General features: G+C 35.6%; 1 protein-coding gene and 1 long non-coding RNA gene across 6 annotated transcripts in view; both read right to left on the bottom strand.

The window, feature by feature from the left end:
* The window catches only part of LOC127941485 (poly [ADP-ribose] polymerase tankyrase-1), a 99,015-nt gene that overhangs the window by 25,373 nt on the left and 59,286 nt on the right, over positions 1–14,356 (bottom strand). For 3 of the 5 annotated variants that reach the window (XM_052536558.1, XM_052536559.1, XM_052536561.1), the window contains 6 exons: positions 8,596–8,616; positions 5,365–5,459; positions 5,094–5,160; positions 3,173–3,359; positions 470–591; positions 112–203 (listed from right to left, as the gene is read on the bottom strand). In XM_052536558.1, the coding sequence (XP_052392518.1) occupies positions 112–203; positions 470–591; positions 3,173–3,359; positions 5,094–5,160; positions 5,365–5,459; positions 8,596–8,616 (584 nt within the window). The remainder of the gene's footprint in view (positions 1–111; positions 204–469; positions 592–3,172; positions 3,360–5,093; positions 5,161–5,364; positions 5,460–8,595; positions 8,617–14,356) is intronic. The other 2 variants (XM_052536560.1, XM_052536562.1) reach the window with 1 other exon arrangement.
* On the bottom strand, positions 5,945–8,584 carry LOC127941487 (uncharacterized). The gene is made up of 2 exons (XR_008149038.1): positions 7,216–8,584; positions 5,945–6,685 (listed from the first exon to the last, which is right to left on the bottom strand). It is a non-coding gene; the product is annotated as an uncharacterized LOC127941487 (long non-coding RNA).

Here is a 14,356-nt window from a genome sequence, read left to right as displayed (position 1 = left end):
AAGGACAAGATAACAGAGGAGATAATAAGTAAGCCAGACAGCCCTAAGCATCAATCTTAAGGGGATGAACATTTGACATTTGATAAACACATGCCAGGCACATTCACTCACTCTTTGTTCTTCTCATTGACATTGGCTCCTTTCCGTAGCAGCAGTTCAGTGACCTGTTTTCGTTTTGGGTGAGGTGAGGCGACAGCACAGTGCTGAAACACAGGATAGAGGCCTGGTAAGTTCACAGTTCACCACAAATTCTGTCTTTTTGGTAACATGTTGGCACCATTTGGGTCACCATTAACTTTCTTTGCATAGAACATAGTAGTTTGAACATCCTGCTTAAAAATCTCTTATTGGTGTCTTAGGAAGAAAAAAAAAAACATAGGTTTGGAATGACTGGACTGTGTCTTTAACATCTGCACTTCAAACTGATATCTCGGCTGGTGAGCTTAGAAGCGAATCAGGAGGGGCTCACCAGTGCCGTCTCATGGGTTTGTGGGTGCTTGAAGTTGATGATCTCCAAAGCAAGGGTCTTCTTCACCTTGGTCATGTCTGCTTCCCGTGCCGCCTGAAGAAGAGAGTTGCCCTTAAACTCGTCTGCACCGGAGGAGAAAAGAACATTTCGATAGGTGATGCAAGACGCTCTGACAGAAGCCAGTGGTAGACATAATTCATCAAGACAAAGCATGATAAAAAGTTATTGAGGCTCCACAGCTACAATGCAATCTGGCTTTATGGCAGAAAGAATATGAGTTGGGATATCTAAAATGTATGACTGAATCGTTTGTCATCGTTATAACATTTGTTTGTTCTACTTTGCATCGTAAAATACTCGCAGCACAAGCTCAGACACAAATACCACATAAAAGGAAAGTCTTTAAACAACAAATTGTGTAAAGTTGCAGTCAAAATTGCATCACTCCACCCCACACTGGGAGAAGCCAGATGGAGAATTCACAGGCAAAATATATAACAACATCGCCTGCCAACCTCATCAGCAGACTGGAGCTCAGCCTCCACTGCGCTGGAATAATGCAGAACGAAAATATTGTGTTTAAAGGCATCTTTCTCTAAACCTTGATGTGTCTGTCTCAGTGCCAGTGAGAATGTAGCAGGAGCAATCACAGCCAAGTTGTGTTTAGCTCACTTATACTTGCAAGGTGAACGAGTTTTGAGAGGATGAGTTTTGTGGGCTTTGATTCCACTTATGCTGAGCAACAGTGAAAGATCCTGGTCTGATGTCTTTCATTTACTCTTAAGCCACAAGTCTTTTTTTATAAAAGGGGGGCAGCTGTGGCCTTATGGTTAGAGAGTTGGACTTGTAACCCGAAGGTCGCAGGGTCGAGTCTCAGTGCCGGGAGGATATATTTTTAGTAGTGCTGGGCAGGATATATATTTAGTAGTGCTGGGCAATTATTAAAATTTTTAATCACGATGATCACACGATTGTCTGCGATTAAATACGATTAACTGCATTATGCACATATCTACCATATTGACCCGAATATAAGACAACCCTGATTATTAGACAGCCCCCTTTTTTCAGATGTACCTTTTGGAAAAAGGCTTTTTTGTTTTTTTGTTCTCACTGTAAAACACATTTTTTCTTAAATTATTTTCAAATTGCATATTTTTCCTATTTTAACTTTTGTCTTGAAAGTATGGTAAATACTGGTAAAATATACCAACGATAATCACATTTTAAAATATACACTTTTTGATATACCATACAAATAACAGGTAGCCCATTTGAATTACATAACATTTAGTCCATCCATCTAGCCTATCAAAATTGTTTTAACAGTAGAAGTGAAATCGTATGTAGTCTTCAAATCTGGGTCCTGTCTTATGTTTTAAAAAGTTTGGTTACACCAGGCTAATGACAGTTATGATTCATGCCGTGTAAGCATTTCCTTTATCTTTTGTTTTCACTTGAGATCTTTACAACACACATTACATTACGCATTTCATGGCACACTCGGTTTATGCGTTTTTGACAACACCTATTTGTTGTGTGTGTATTATTAACATGTCAAAGTCTAGACCCTGAATATAAGACGGCCGCATTTTTTTCTGATGTATTTCCAAGAAAAAAAACATTGTCTTATATCCGGGACAATACAGTAATAATGCAATCAAAAGTAGTATATTGTGAACCGCTATATGAACAAAAGTGCAATAAAATTTGGTTTGCAAACACTTGAAACAAATAAAGTGTTTTTTTTATAGCAGCATTCCATTTACATAGTAGCAGTTAAAATACTTCTCGTAAATCTTAACTTATAACATGAATGTAATTAAATTAAATATAAAAACAAGCTATTGTGGGTAAAACAAACCCATGATTTGTCTGTATGTGTATTCAGAGCTGGTGAGCAATGGACATTCATAATAATAAAAAAAACTGAGTAAACACGAGATAAAATAATTATCAACGTTAATCAATTAATGCGTTCACGCGATAATACCTTACCTTGCCCAGCCCTAGTATTTAGTAACAGCCTTTAGCAATATAAATATATTTCGATAGATTAGTTTCAGTACTTTAACAATCTTAATTCGAGTTAGTTGCTGTGGCAATATTTCTAATTTGGCTTTTGGAGTATTTGATCTAATATTTATATTTGATCTTAACTATATTTCATTAACAATAATAAAAAAAGAATTTTAGTTAATAACTACACTGTTTACTTTGCTTGCATAATGTTTTTTTATAATTATGAAATTGATACTTTCATTAAGTAGGGACACATTTAATTAATCAAGACATGTATAATCTTTCAAAAGATAACTAATTGCAGTATCCACAATTTAAGCAAAAAATATATATATTTTCAGCTGTGATAAGAAATGATTATATTAAAATGATTTCTGAAGGATCATGTGACACTTGATGTGACAGTGGAGTAATGACTGCTGAAAATTCAATAAACTTCTGAAGAAATCAATACAATTTTAAAATCTATTAAATTGAAAACAGTTCTTTTAAATGTTAATATTATTGCACAGCATTACTGGTTTTGACTGGTTCTACCTGATTTTTGAGGACAAATACAGGCTAAATACAGATTACAGTGTTGGCAAATATAAGAATATTCTTTCAAAAATATTTTTAATCTAACTGACCCCAAACTTTTGACCAGAAGTCTAATTAAAGATGGGAAGAAGGTAAACTCACATGTGAGCCTCTCTTTGAGTTCTGGTGTCGGGGCCATGTCTACCGCGCTCTTCCCGTGGCAGTTGACCAGCGTGGGATCGGCTCCGTGACTCAGCAGCAGGGAACACACCTCCACACGATTCTTGGAGGCGGCTTCATGCAAAGGGGTGAACTGCCAGAGGTCCATGGCATTAACACACGCCCCATGCTACAGAAAAACATTCAGGGGTGAGATCACACGGAAAGGACTCTGACGGGCAAGATTCATTTTCAAATACACTGAGAACATTATGCAGTTCCACTTGAGCAGTTAGAGCGGTTTTAGCATAGATTATGAATTTCTATCTGTTAGGGAGTCCGCCATGCCCCAGATCTGAGTTAATAGCACTGTGGGGAAAAGGATATTGAACACATTTTTAGAAAATGACTGACACATAAACTTACACTCAGAGGCAGGGGGTAAACAGTACCCCTAAAAATGATTTTCTTAATGCTTTCAAATTTGATACACAAGATGTATGAACCAATTTGACTGTTTTTTTTAGAGCTTGACAGCCCTGGTCACCATCCACTTTAACTATGGAAAATTATTTTCTTCGTTTAAGCTGCAAGTTGCAACGTCAGGTGTTCACAATGGATCTGTGATAATAAGAGGATTCTTAACTGTCTTGCTGGTCACTGCACAGCACATTTAATCAAATATAATAATCTTCAGGAGATCTGGGGAGCTACTGCTTCTTTTGTATTTTTATTTTTTTTGGGGGGTGGGGGGTTGTGGTTAGATTCCCCGGGAACACATGAGAGGTAAAAATGGATAGCCTGAATGCTCTTTAAGTCGCTTTGGATAAAAGCGTCTGCTAAATGCATAAATTTTAATTTAATGATATTGTCAGTAGTTCTCCTGAGGACAAGAATACTCTGCTGTGTATCAAATGCCAAACATAGTTGTAGAGACAGATTGGCCACTCCGCAGGGCTCTGTTGATACAGTGAGCATGGGAGAGCACACCGTGAACACAGTGTTCCACATAACAGCTTTGTAAGTAAAGGAAGCTGGGCTTAAAGCCCATACACTATGGAACTGCAGGATCAAGGGAGAGCTTGTGTCTGCACTAAGACAGAATTCACTCTGACGAGACATGCAGAATGAAACTGTATATGCAGAAATGTAGGACGTACATTTAATTAGTCACTTTCTTATTGGGCTCTGAGATAAAGTAACCCAAGCAGACAATAGACAGTGAATGTCATTGGTGAGCTTTTTTATTAATAACTCAAACTACAAATCAGTACAACTTTAGTGTCATCTGTTATTAGTTCCACTAGAAAGAAAATGAAGTGCGTCTGGAAGTTTAGTGCGGAGCTAAGAGATAGTTCTCCACAAAGTTTATTTCATCTTTGTGTGCACAGCTAATATTAATTTTAAATGTTTCCATCTTGTTTCCATATCGTTGCTGCTGGGTGAAGTTAGTCACCAACTGAAGATATTAACAACAATAATGTATGCTTGTGTACCATGATCGCAATGGTACTAAATGACATTACAGCTATGTGTTCGAATCCCGCTCAGAGCAAGGAGGTGTATATAATGCTGATTTTTGTAATTATATAGTTAATCCCAGAAATATTTCAATGCCTTGTAACTGCTTAGTATGACTGTAAATGTTTATTGTTATTATAATTATTTTGTTTACTGTTATTTACAATTCTTGCATGTATACTTTTTAAAACCACATATATGCTTGCATCTACAGTGGAGAATAAATGTGAAAAGAGACAGAAACCAAAGTCACTGGGACCAAACTGGTTAGGACAGAACTTAGATTAAAATGTTGCTTTATTACATTGTGCCTGGTTAAGACAAGCTGTTTAACTGGAAACAGTTTTGTTTGTCTTCCACACACTATAATATACATGCATAACCATTCAGGTTTTGTCCTTACCTTTAGCAATAGCTCTGTAACCTCATAGTGTCCATATGAGCAGGCGTTGTGTAGAGGAACAAGACCACTGGGGGGAAAACCAAACATAAATAAAACAATCACTTATGCCTAAAATATGATTTTCCTTCAAGTATTATATGGACAAAGGAAGGCTAATGAACAAAAACTTTTACCAGAGTGAATTTTTTTTTTTAAATAGCTCATAGAGACCATATTTATTTCAATGTAGAAAACAAAACAAAAAAACAAACAGGAAAGCAAGCAGACCTACCCTTTATCTTTAGCATGAACATCAGCGCCATGTTGCAGTAACAGCTGAACTATTCTGACTCGGTTGTATCCGGCTGCCAGGTGCAATGGAGTAGACTGCAAGAAAGAAAAGAGGAAACACAGTTATGACAAAACTAAGATATACACTATTGCTCAAAGGTTTGGGTCAGTAAGATTTGTATTTGTTTCTTTTATAAAGGAATGAATTACATTTACTGAAAGCAATTATTTTATATAGTAATAATATTTCACAATATTACTGTTTTATTATAAATATGGTCAAATAAATGCAGGCCTAGTGACCATAAATCAATTTTATAATTTTATTAAGAACATTAAAAAAAAAATCTTACTGATCTCAAACTTTTGAATGTTTATATAAACCGAAAACGCCACAACAAAGCACCCCTCTGTAAAACAGTGCCAATAACCACATTTTTCTTCTTTAGAATTAATAAGGACATTTTTTTTTTCTGAAATTGGGCTGCCTAGGGACCAAGGGAGGTCTTGGTTTGTGAGTAAAAACTCATACTGGGTTTCATCTCCTCTAGAAAGATCAAGGCTCATGACTGAACTTTGCCATAACCTCCTGAGAACCAAGGAAAATATTTTTTTTCCTAATCCTATTTTTTTGTGATTCCATACCTGTTTAGGGTTTAAAAAACATCCTACAATTTAGACATTTTTATTTTTATTTTTTATTTTTGTTTTACAGCATGTCCACTGTAGTGGACAACAGGATCATTTTAGTACGAAAACAAACACATTTGGTAGATAACAATTTTACCAGATTATACATTTTTTTTTTAACTAAGAATACATTTTGGGCTGTAAATTGATTATTATCCAATACAGACATTTTGATTATATAAACATTTATCATTCTTGAATCCTTTTCCTTACATTTTGCAAGTATATCTTTACTATTAGAGCTTAACACTTTGTTATGTCCGTATCCTTTTATTGGTCCCCTTGAATCCTTTTAGTGTTATTCGAACAATGAACATAGAACTAATGTGAAACTTTTGGAGGGGGATTTTTTTTCCTTCTGTCAAACTGAATCCAATCTAGTTTTTCCTTCACTTTTCATTTTATTCTTAGTATGTTTTTGTTAGTTGTGATAGTCCAGGAAGCAATTTCTCTTTTTGGTAATGCAGAGGAACATCTTGCATTTGGTACATCTCATGTACGTCTTGCTCTTGGAGCCCTTATTTCTGCATCTTTCTGCATGCTTGGTATCCAAAAATATTCAATTGGACTCCAGTCTGCATGTGTTGTAGGGTCATCTTGACACACTGGAAGCCCAGGTTAAACGTGCAAATCTGATATGAAGGAAAAAAAGAATAATAAATGATAAATAATAAATAATAACAGTTTAAATACTCAATGCAGCTGCATTTAAAATTGTGGAACTGCATAAAACCTACATATTACTCCTAGCCCACAGAGGGCGTTGAGTTTCCTGCTCATCCCTGTCTGTGTCTGCATCTGTCCCTCCACCTGAGCCTTCTGCATCATCTTCCTCTTCTTCATCACTGTCTTCTCTCACTGGTTGAAACTCATCCTCATCTCTCTCGTCATCTGACAACTCTAAATCTGAATCTCCCTCGACTATTTTGTAAAGAATTCTTTCTGCTTCAGTTCTATTTCCTATAACAATGTGGAGTCATTATTTACATGAAGATAGTCCTGATGTCCTCTATAATTGACATTCATAAAATTGCTAATTTTTCAAAAGATACATAATGTATTTGCTATCAGAACTAAATATATGATTCCTAACACCTTAATGAACAAGAAAATATATGATTATCATAGAAACAAAACCATAGACAAACAATATTTTACTCACCTTTTATCTTTCCATAAAATGTGCTTATTCCTATGCCGGCCATTTTGGATTGAAAGATTGAGGGGGTTCCCGGCCTCCCAGCCAATCAAATAACATATCCCTGAAAAGCCCAGGATGTCCTCTGTACAGTACAGCAGGAATTAAGAGACTTGCACAAAAGATTCCAAGGAGAGGGATGAAACTCAAATGTCCACTACAGTGGACATAAGTCAAGGGGCTGGGTCTCAGGAGGTTAAAGAAGTCACACTTCATTGCAGCTCTGTGGCTTGTAAACCTGCCTGACAATCCAACCATTTGGAAGTCTTACTGTTTTACTGAGAATGATCCTGAGTTTAAGAGTTGATATACATAATAATTAAGGTATTCAACATCATATATCTATGTACCGCAGCACACAGTGGGGTATAACAACAGCTCCCTCAGCACAGCGTAATCATTGTAAAAACTCATATCACCTGTATTGTAATGACTGTTTGAGGATCGTATTTGTTACAAGAGCTAATTAAAGACAGCGACTGATATTTGTTTCAAGCCAACAAAAATGAACGAGAAGAGAATTTAATAAAATAAAATTAAAAGGAAGTCTGATGGCACAAATATTAAGCAGTTCAAATAAGCAGCTAATCAAATACTTAACTTACAGACAACAAGTAATTCATGCATTCTGCATTCAATAACAAAACACCAACAAAAAGAAAATCGACAAGTCAATCGAAAACAATCAAACTAAATGAGAATCGAAAATCAAATTCCCTTAAAATTCTCCAATGAAATGCGACAAGGCACATGGTCAAAACCATCGCAGCAATGTATTGATGTGTAAAAAGTGCAATGCGCAAACTCCATGCGTTCCCGCACAGTCTCTTGCGTTAAGCACAAATCATTCACCATACAGCTGAAAATGAAAAAAAAACAATGAAAAATCATTCTAAATGAAACTGGAAAACTAAATTGTGTGCTTCAATTGCAAAATAATGATAACAATATGCACTGACGAGCTTTCCTAGGCATGCACATCAGGGTGTTGGAGGTTGTAAAAGACAAGAAACAAACGAGTGAAAGTGTGAGCGGCGGGGTGGAAAGCTGTAGTGGTAGAGGAGGTATTTTTAAGCTGACTTATCAAGCAGGTGGTACACTACACATCCTCTTTACGGCAGAGTTTTCACACCAGGTTTTACCCTCTTAAAACCATCACCCCAATCCACTGCATTCACAAAGCTGCAGTGTGTGAACAAAGAACCAAAATGTGCACACTGTGACAATCAAAGAAAAAAAAAACAATGTAAAAAAATGTAAAGAAAAAAATAAACCGAAATTAAAATGAGTGCAATCAAGCTCAGAAAAAAAACAAACAAACAAACACACAAACAAAAAACTTACCAGCATTTTTTGCGATGTCGACTGATAGACAATGTCGGCAGAATGAGGAGTAAAACAAAAGAGAACAAAAACAAATAGTGACAAAATGATAGCAATATGTAATTCTGACACACCCTGCAACAACTCCTTGTCTTTTGTCCTGTACCTTTACCTGGGACATTGGTACCATCTCAGTGTTCAAAGTGAAGCACCACAACGGCAGCACCGCATTGTGACGGAGACTGAAATTACATGATTTCAACACAAAAAAGATAGGCGAACAGAGCAAGCAGTCCATCATTCTTTTAACTCTCCAGGGAGTTTGGACTGACTTGACAGAAGAGTTGATACTGATTTAGTGGCACTAAACCAAAACTCATTTCAGACAGCTGTGACGAGAAATCGCACCTGTGCTGCTGGTTTACATGATTCATCCAGTGGAAGAAAACTGGTGTGTTGATGTGTGTTTAAATTGTCTAATGAATTTGTATTATCAGTACAAAAAAAAAAAAAGGCTTTGTTCACTGGAACAAACCAGCAGAGATAAAAGGCAATTTTTCTACACTGAAAAATTTGAATATAAATAAAACGTTTTGTCTCCAACTTTGTTAATATTAATGGTTGCTGGTGATGACCATTAAATATGCAATGCTTACCATCTGTTAACCAAAGTAACACTTCTGTAAACTAAACCATGATAAGCTGCAATGAAAAAGTGTATTTCCCTAATAACATACATTTAAATAATGATAAACATGAACACTCCAACCATAAAGTCTCCTTTAAATGGGGATTACTTGCTGAATCAAATATGAACAAAAACAGTTCGTACTCAACAAAATATTACATTCTCAATCTTGTTTGGAACCACAGATCTATTACAGTATCAAGGTCATCTTCAGACTAAAATGAATTAATCTGACATCATATCAACATTTTAACTACTTCCCAAAGAGCACTACATTTAACAGTACTAGTAAATACAAGATAACCCAGAACTGACCCTTGGGGAACACCTAGTTATTTTACCTTGTGGGAAATATTCATTTGAGAATTTTCTAAGCAACCGTAATCGTATGTAACATATCAGGAGGCTGGATCACCACTTTCGCCCCCCGCATACCCCCCACAATCTGTCAGTCTTACCCAAAGAATATTGGAAAGACACACATATATATATATATATATATATATATACATACATATATACATATATATATATATATATATATATATACATATACATATACATATACATATATATATATATATATATATATATATATATATACATATACATATACATATACATATACATATATATATATATATATATATATACACATATACACATATATATACATATATATATATATAAGACAAAATATAATGGCAGCTTAACCGTAGGCTATTAAATCTGCTTCTTGCACAGATCTTCAATCAATTTCTTTATGAGCCCGACACACCAGCAGAATTGCCGTCACACTCGATAGCTGTTCCTATTGAATCATTTAAGATGAATGTGTTGCCTAAAGATGTACAGCTGGAAATATTACACCCTACATACTCCAGATCGCAACATCCTGACACTGTTTAAAATGGGTGGAATGCTAAAATGAGTTTAGCTTTGTTTTAGGGGAATAGAATTCAAAAATAATGAAACTCAGAGTACACTCAGTACATTGGCTCTGTCACATAAAATCTTTCTGTTCCTGGCAGAAACAGCAGACAGGTGAACTAGAGTGAAGATCTGTGCCGATTCAGATGGCTTCTAACAGAAAGCAACAGTAAAGCTATGCAGCAGGGTTGACCTTTTGCCAAAAGGCCCTAAAGCGTGAGAGTGAGATCGGCAGTTCAGGTCACTCAAATGGGTTGTTCTGCCCATTCAAGCATGGGCTGCCAATAAGACAAATCATTGCACACTGAAGTCTTGTCTGCAACAACACTGAGCTACTTTTTTTTTCTTTTTTTAAGATTAAAAAAAAATATAAAACTACTTTGTGTTATTCCATTTACATATACAGAGACAAGTCTATGAAATATACTTTATCATTACACACTTAATGATAAAATAACACTAAAAAACACATTTCATGACGGTTTGTGATGAGTAAAGGAACAGTGTGAACTTTTGAGTAAATACAAGCAAAAAAATAAAATAATATATCTTCTATGCTTCACACAGATGGAATCTGTGCTGCTGGTCCTGTCTTAATCAATATAAGAAAAATGACCAAAGTAAATAAAATCCTATTTAAAGGACTAAATAACCTTGAAGGTTTTGAATGACTAATGCATGACTCAACATACAGCCTAATAAATGAACAAACTTTGAAATTTCGATTTTGAAATAAAAAAGGTTTACACAAAAATATATTTATACAATATAAACCATTTTTAACACTATTTATAATAAGGAATGTTTCTTTGGCACCAAATCAGCATAGAATGATTTCTAAAGGATCATGTGAAAGATGAAAACTCAGCTTTGTTATCACAGTAATAGATTACATTTTAAAATATATTACAATAAAAAAAAAACAGTTATTTAAAATTGTGATACAGTTTTTACTGTATTTTTACTCAAATAAATGCAACCTTAATAAGAGACTTTAATCTCAGTCGACATCACGCATCCTGAAATATAATTTAGGAATATTCATTTTACACAATTTTAAGTGCCTAGGAAACAACTAAAGCTCCTTGTTTTTCCTCAGAGTAGAAATCTCCTTTTGTCCATGTCTTTCCCTTGTCTTGCCATGGAGGAATGGTGACCTGTAACCATGCCAACAGTGAGTGCTTCTCCACAGCTGTTACCATGACTGCGATACAGGCTACAACTAGCGTGAAATCTGCGCAGCAGAGCATTTGAAAACAATGTGTTGCTTGGCTAAGTAACCCTTTAGTGCACCTCAGTTGCAGATTTACACATGAGAGTGTACAGAAGAGGGTCTCTTTCGTCCCTGTGCAATAAAAGCAAACACCTGGTCCAGAAAGGCGTCATACTAGCTGCAAGCAAACAGCAGGAAGGGGCTACTGAGCACACTAATGCCAGTTATATGCTGAGTGGATCAATAAGACACTACCCCCTCTACCAGGCCTGCATAACGGGGAAAAATACAGCTTGCCGACACCTATAAGGGCTTCTATTGGGCTCTTTAATAAAGGAGCTCAAATCCTAAAGGGAGACAATGCCTGGTTCCTCCGTCCTAATCACAACACTAACCCCCCATTAAAGACAGTCCCAGTCGCAGAAGCCATTAATGCTAGCATGTCTGATGGGATGCTATTTCAAATCAAGTGCCATCAAGGGCTCAAGTTTTCCCAGGAGTCTATTACTGGAAAGCAGAGACAAATAGTCATGTGTGATAATTAACTGCAATGAAGTCTGTGTGTACGAGAGAGAGAAAAAAATCTAATAAAGGCAGATGGGAAACACTACAAGCATTTCACATTCGTTTTTTCAATCCACCTACGTTTCTATGGGGGCGCATAATTTTGCAATGAGGGCCAAGAACAGACGCTTGGATAGACAAAATATTTGTTAATCTTCAGAAATATGGAAATGAAACAAAAAAAAGCTGCTACTGATTTAACATTCTCACAGGCAACCACTGTACAGATTTCACGCTGCTTGTTTTATCTCAGCCTGCGCAGAGAGGCTGCCTCAACTTGATACCTTATCAAAGATGGCAACAGACACATTCTGCTCGGTTCGTTTTTTAGTCTAACGGGGGGAAAAACAAAATAGCACTTCAGGTGACAGCAAGCTTCACCTGAAAAAAAAAATGAAGACAACACTATCAAGACATTTTTGCATACACTACATAATAGCTTATGAATAATGTACATATAATAGTTATTATTATGTATACTTCCTTGTCTGAGATCAGTAAGATTTTTTTTCAGCAAGAGCACAATAAATTGATCAAAAGTGACAGTAAAGACATTTATAATGTTGCAATAAAATTCAATTTCAAATAAATGCACTTTACTGTATTATTGGGTTTCAATTTAATTTAATTAATAATTCTACGTGTTGCTCATTGTTTTTTTGAATCTCCAACCAACCACAAAGCTAGAGAGCTGTCTTGAGGAACCCTGGATCCAGAGCGCAGAGAATTGGTGCAAAGTAAATCTGTCTGTGCTAATTCCTTCGCAAGCCTCTTCCCACAGCACTCTCCTCCAGTACACATAATATTTAAGCTAAAGCATGCAATATGTTAAAGCAAATGTTATATAAACAGCTATGTTTCACAATCACACCCAGAGTAATGATAAGGCATTCAATGGAATAATGACTTCCAATGTGCTGACTTGGAAGCTACTTACTGTGCTGTTTAGGGTTGGGGTCCGAGAACCGGTTCTGTTTTTTTAAAAGCCATTTCCGGTAAAGGATGTCACAAACCAAATAACAGAAACTGTGCTGCCTCTTTAATTACTGAGCACATTGTTTCCAATGACGCACACTCCACAAACGCACCACACCGTGTCGCGTCTTAAACTGCCAAACACATTGTGCCATTGATAACTGTGCACGTCATTTTGTCTGACTGTACATGTACCGCCAGCATGCAGCACCTGCCGCCACTAAATTACATTATATTTGTTCCATATTGTCATTAATATATGTACTGACTTCAACTTGGACCACTAAATAAATAGATTGCTATAGTTATGTAAGCATGAGTGTTACATTATTTAGTGTACAGGTCGTTTCAAGAGTGATAAAGTGATAGAAATTATTTATTTTCATGCATTTAAATGTTTAAAAATGTGGAAACCACTCAGTTCATCATAACATCTCCTGACTGCATTATTTTTTGTAAAATAAGGGCTTTATGGAGTGTGTATATACATTTTAGATTTCATTAATTTAGTTAAATGAACGTGTCTTAGCCCTCAAGGGACCAGCTTATTCCTGCTTGAAAAGCAAAATGTAATTGATAGTGTAAAAAACATCAACTTTGAAGCACATGCTGATTGATGGACTAACATTACTCAACATAGCTTACTACCTTCCAGCAACACTACATTCAGTGGAGATAAAACAGTAAAAATAATTTTTATTTAATAATTCATTTAAATGGGACAAAATTGGAACTGAAAAATGATACCCAACCTTACTTATGAAGATCCGTATACTGTAAAATATGTTGAATTTTGACATTGCCAACCTTTAAATTAAGTTGACATTAAGTAATAAACAACATTGAGCATTTGAGTTGTTGAATATTGTGCATTTTTTTATACCAATATTTTTTAAATAGTTGTTTAATGATTTTAATGGAACCGGAACTGGAACCATAAGGCGGAACCAGAAAATTTCGAACGATTCCCAACCCTAGTGCTGTTTAGCATAAAAGACATCTGGTTATAAAATATGGCTTGTTAATGCCAACAAAAGAATTCTGTCATCATTTACCAACCTCAATGCAAACCTTTACGACTTTCCTTTTTTTCTGTGAAACATAAAAGAAAATATTTTGAAGAACTTAAGTTAGTGGTGTCCAAAATAACTCTGGTTTCTAATGACTTTCCACTAAAAAAAAAAAAATGTTGTTGCAAAGAAAAAAAAGTCAGGTTTAAAACATTTTTTTTTTTTCGTGTGAACCATCGATTTATTCCCAGTTACCAATTCCTCTAAAAGAAAATGCTGTGGAATTGTATGGGTCATTTGGGGAAAGAAAATCAGATAAATACAAAATAACAGCACATCTAAGGAAAGAAACAAGCTTACTGCACTAGTTTAGTGTCATGGTTAAAAGTTCAGACGGGTTAA

This window comes from Carassius gibelio, chromosome A21 (genome assembly GCF_023724105.1).
Source record: "Carassius gibelio isolate Cgi1373 ecotype wild population from Czech Republic chromosome A21, carGib1.2-hapl.c, whole genome shotgun sequence".
Classification (NCBI taxonomy): domain Eukaryota; kingdom Metazoa; phylum Chordata; class Actinopteri; order Cypriniformes; family Cyprinidae; genus Carassius; species Carassius gibelio.
The sequence above is the reverse complement of the archived record's forward strand: the minus strand, read 5'-3'. Positions and strand labels throughout refer to the sequence as shown.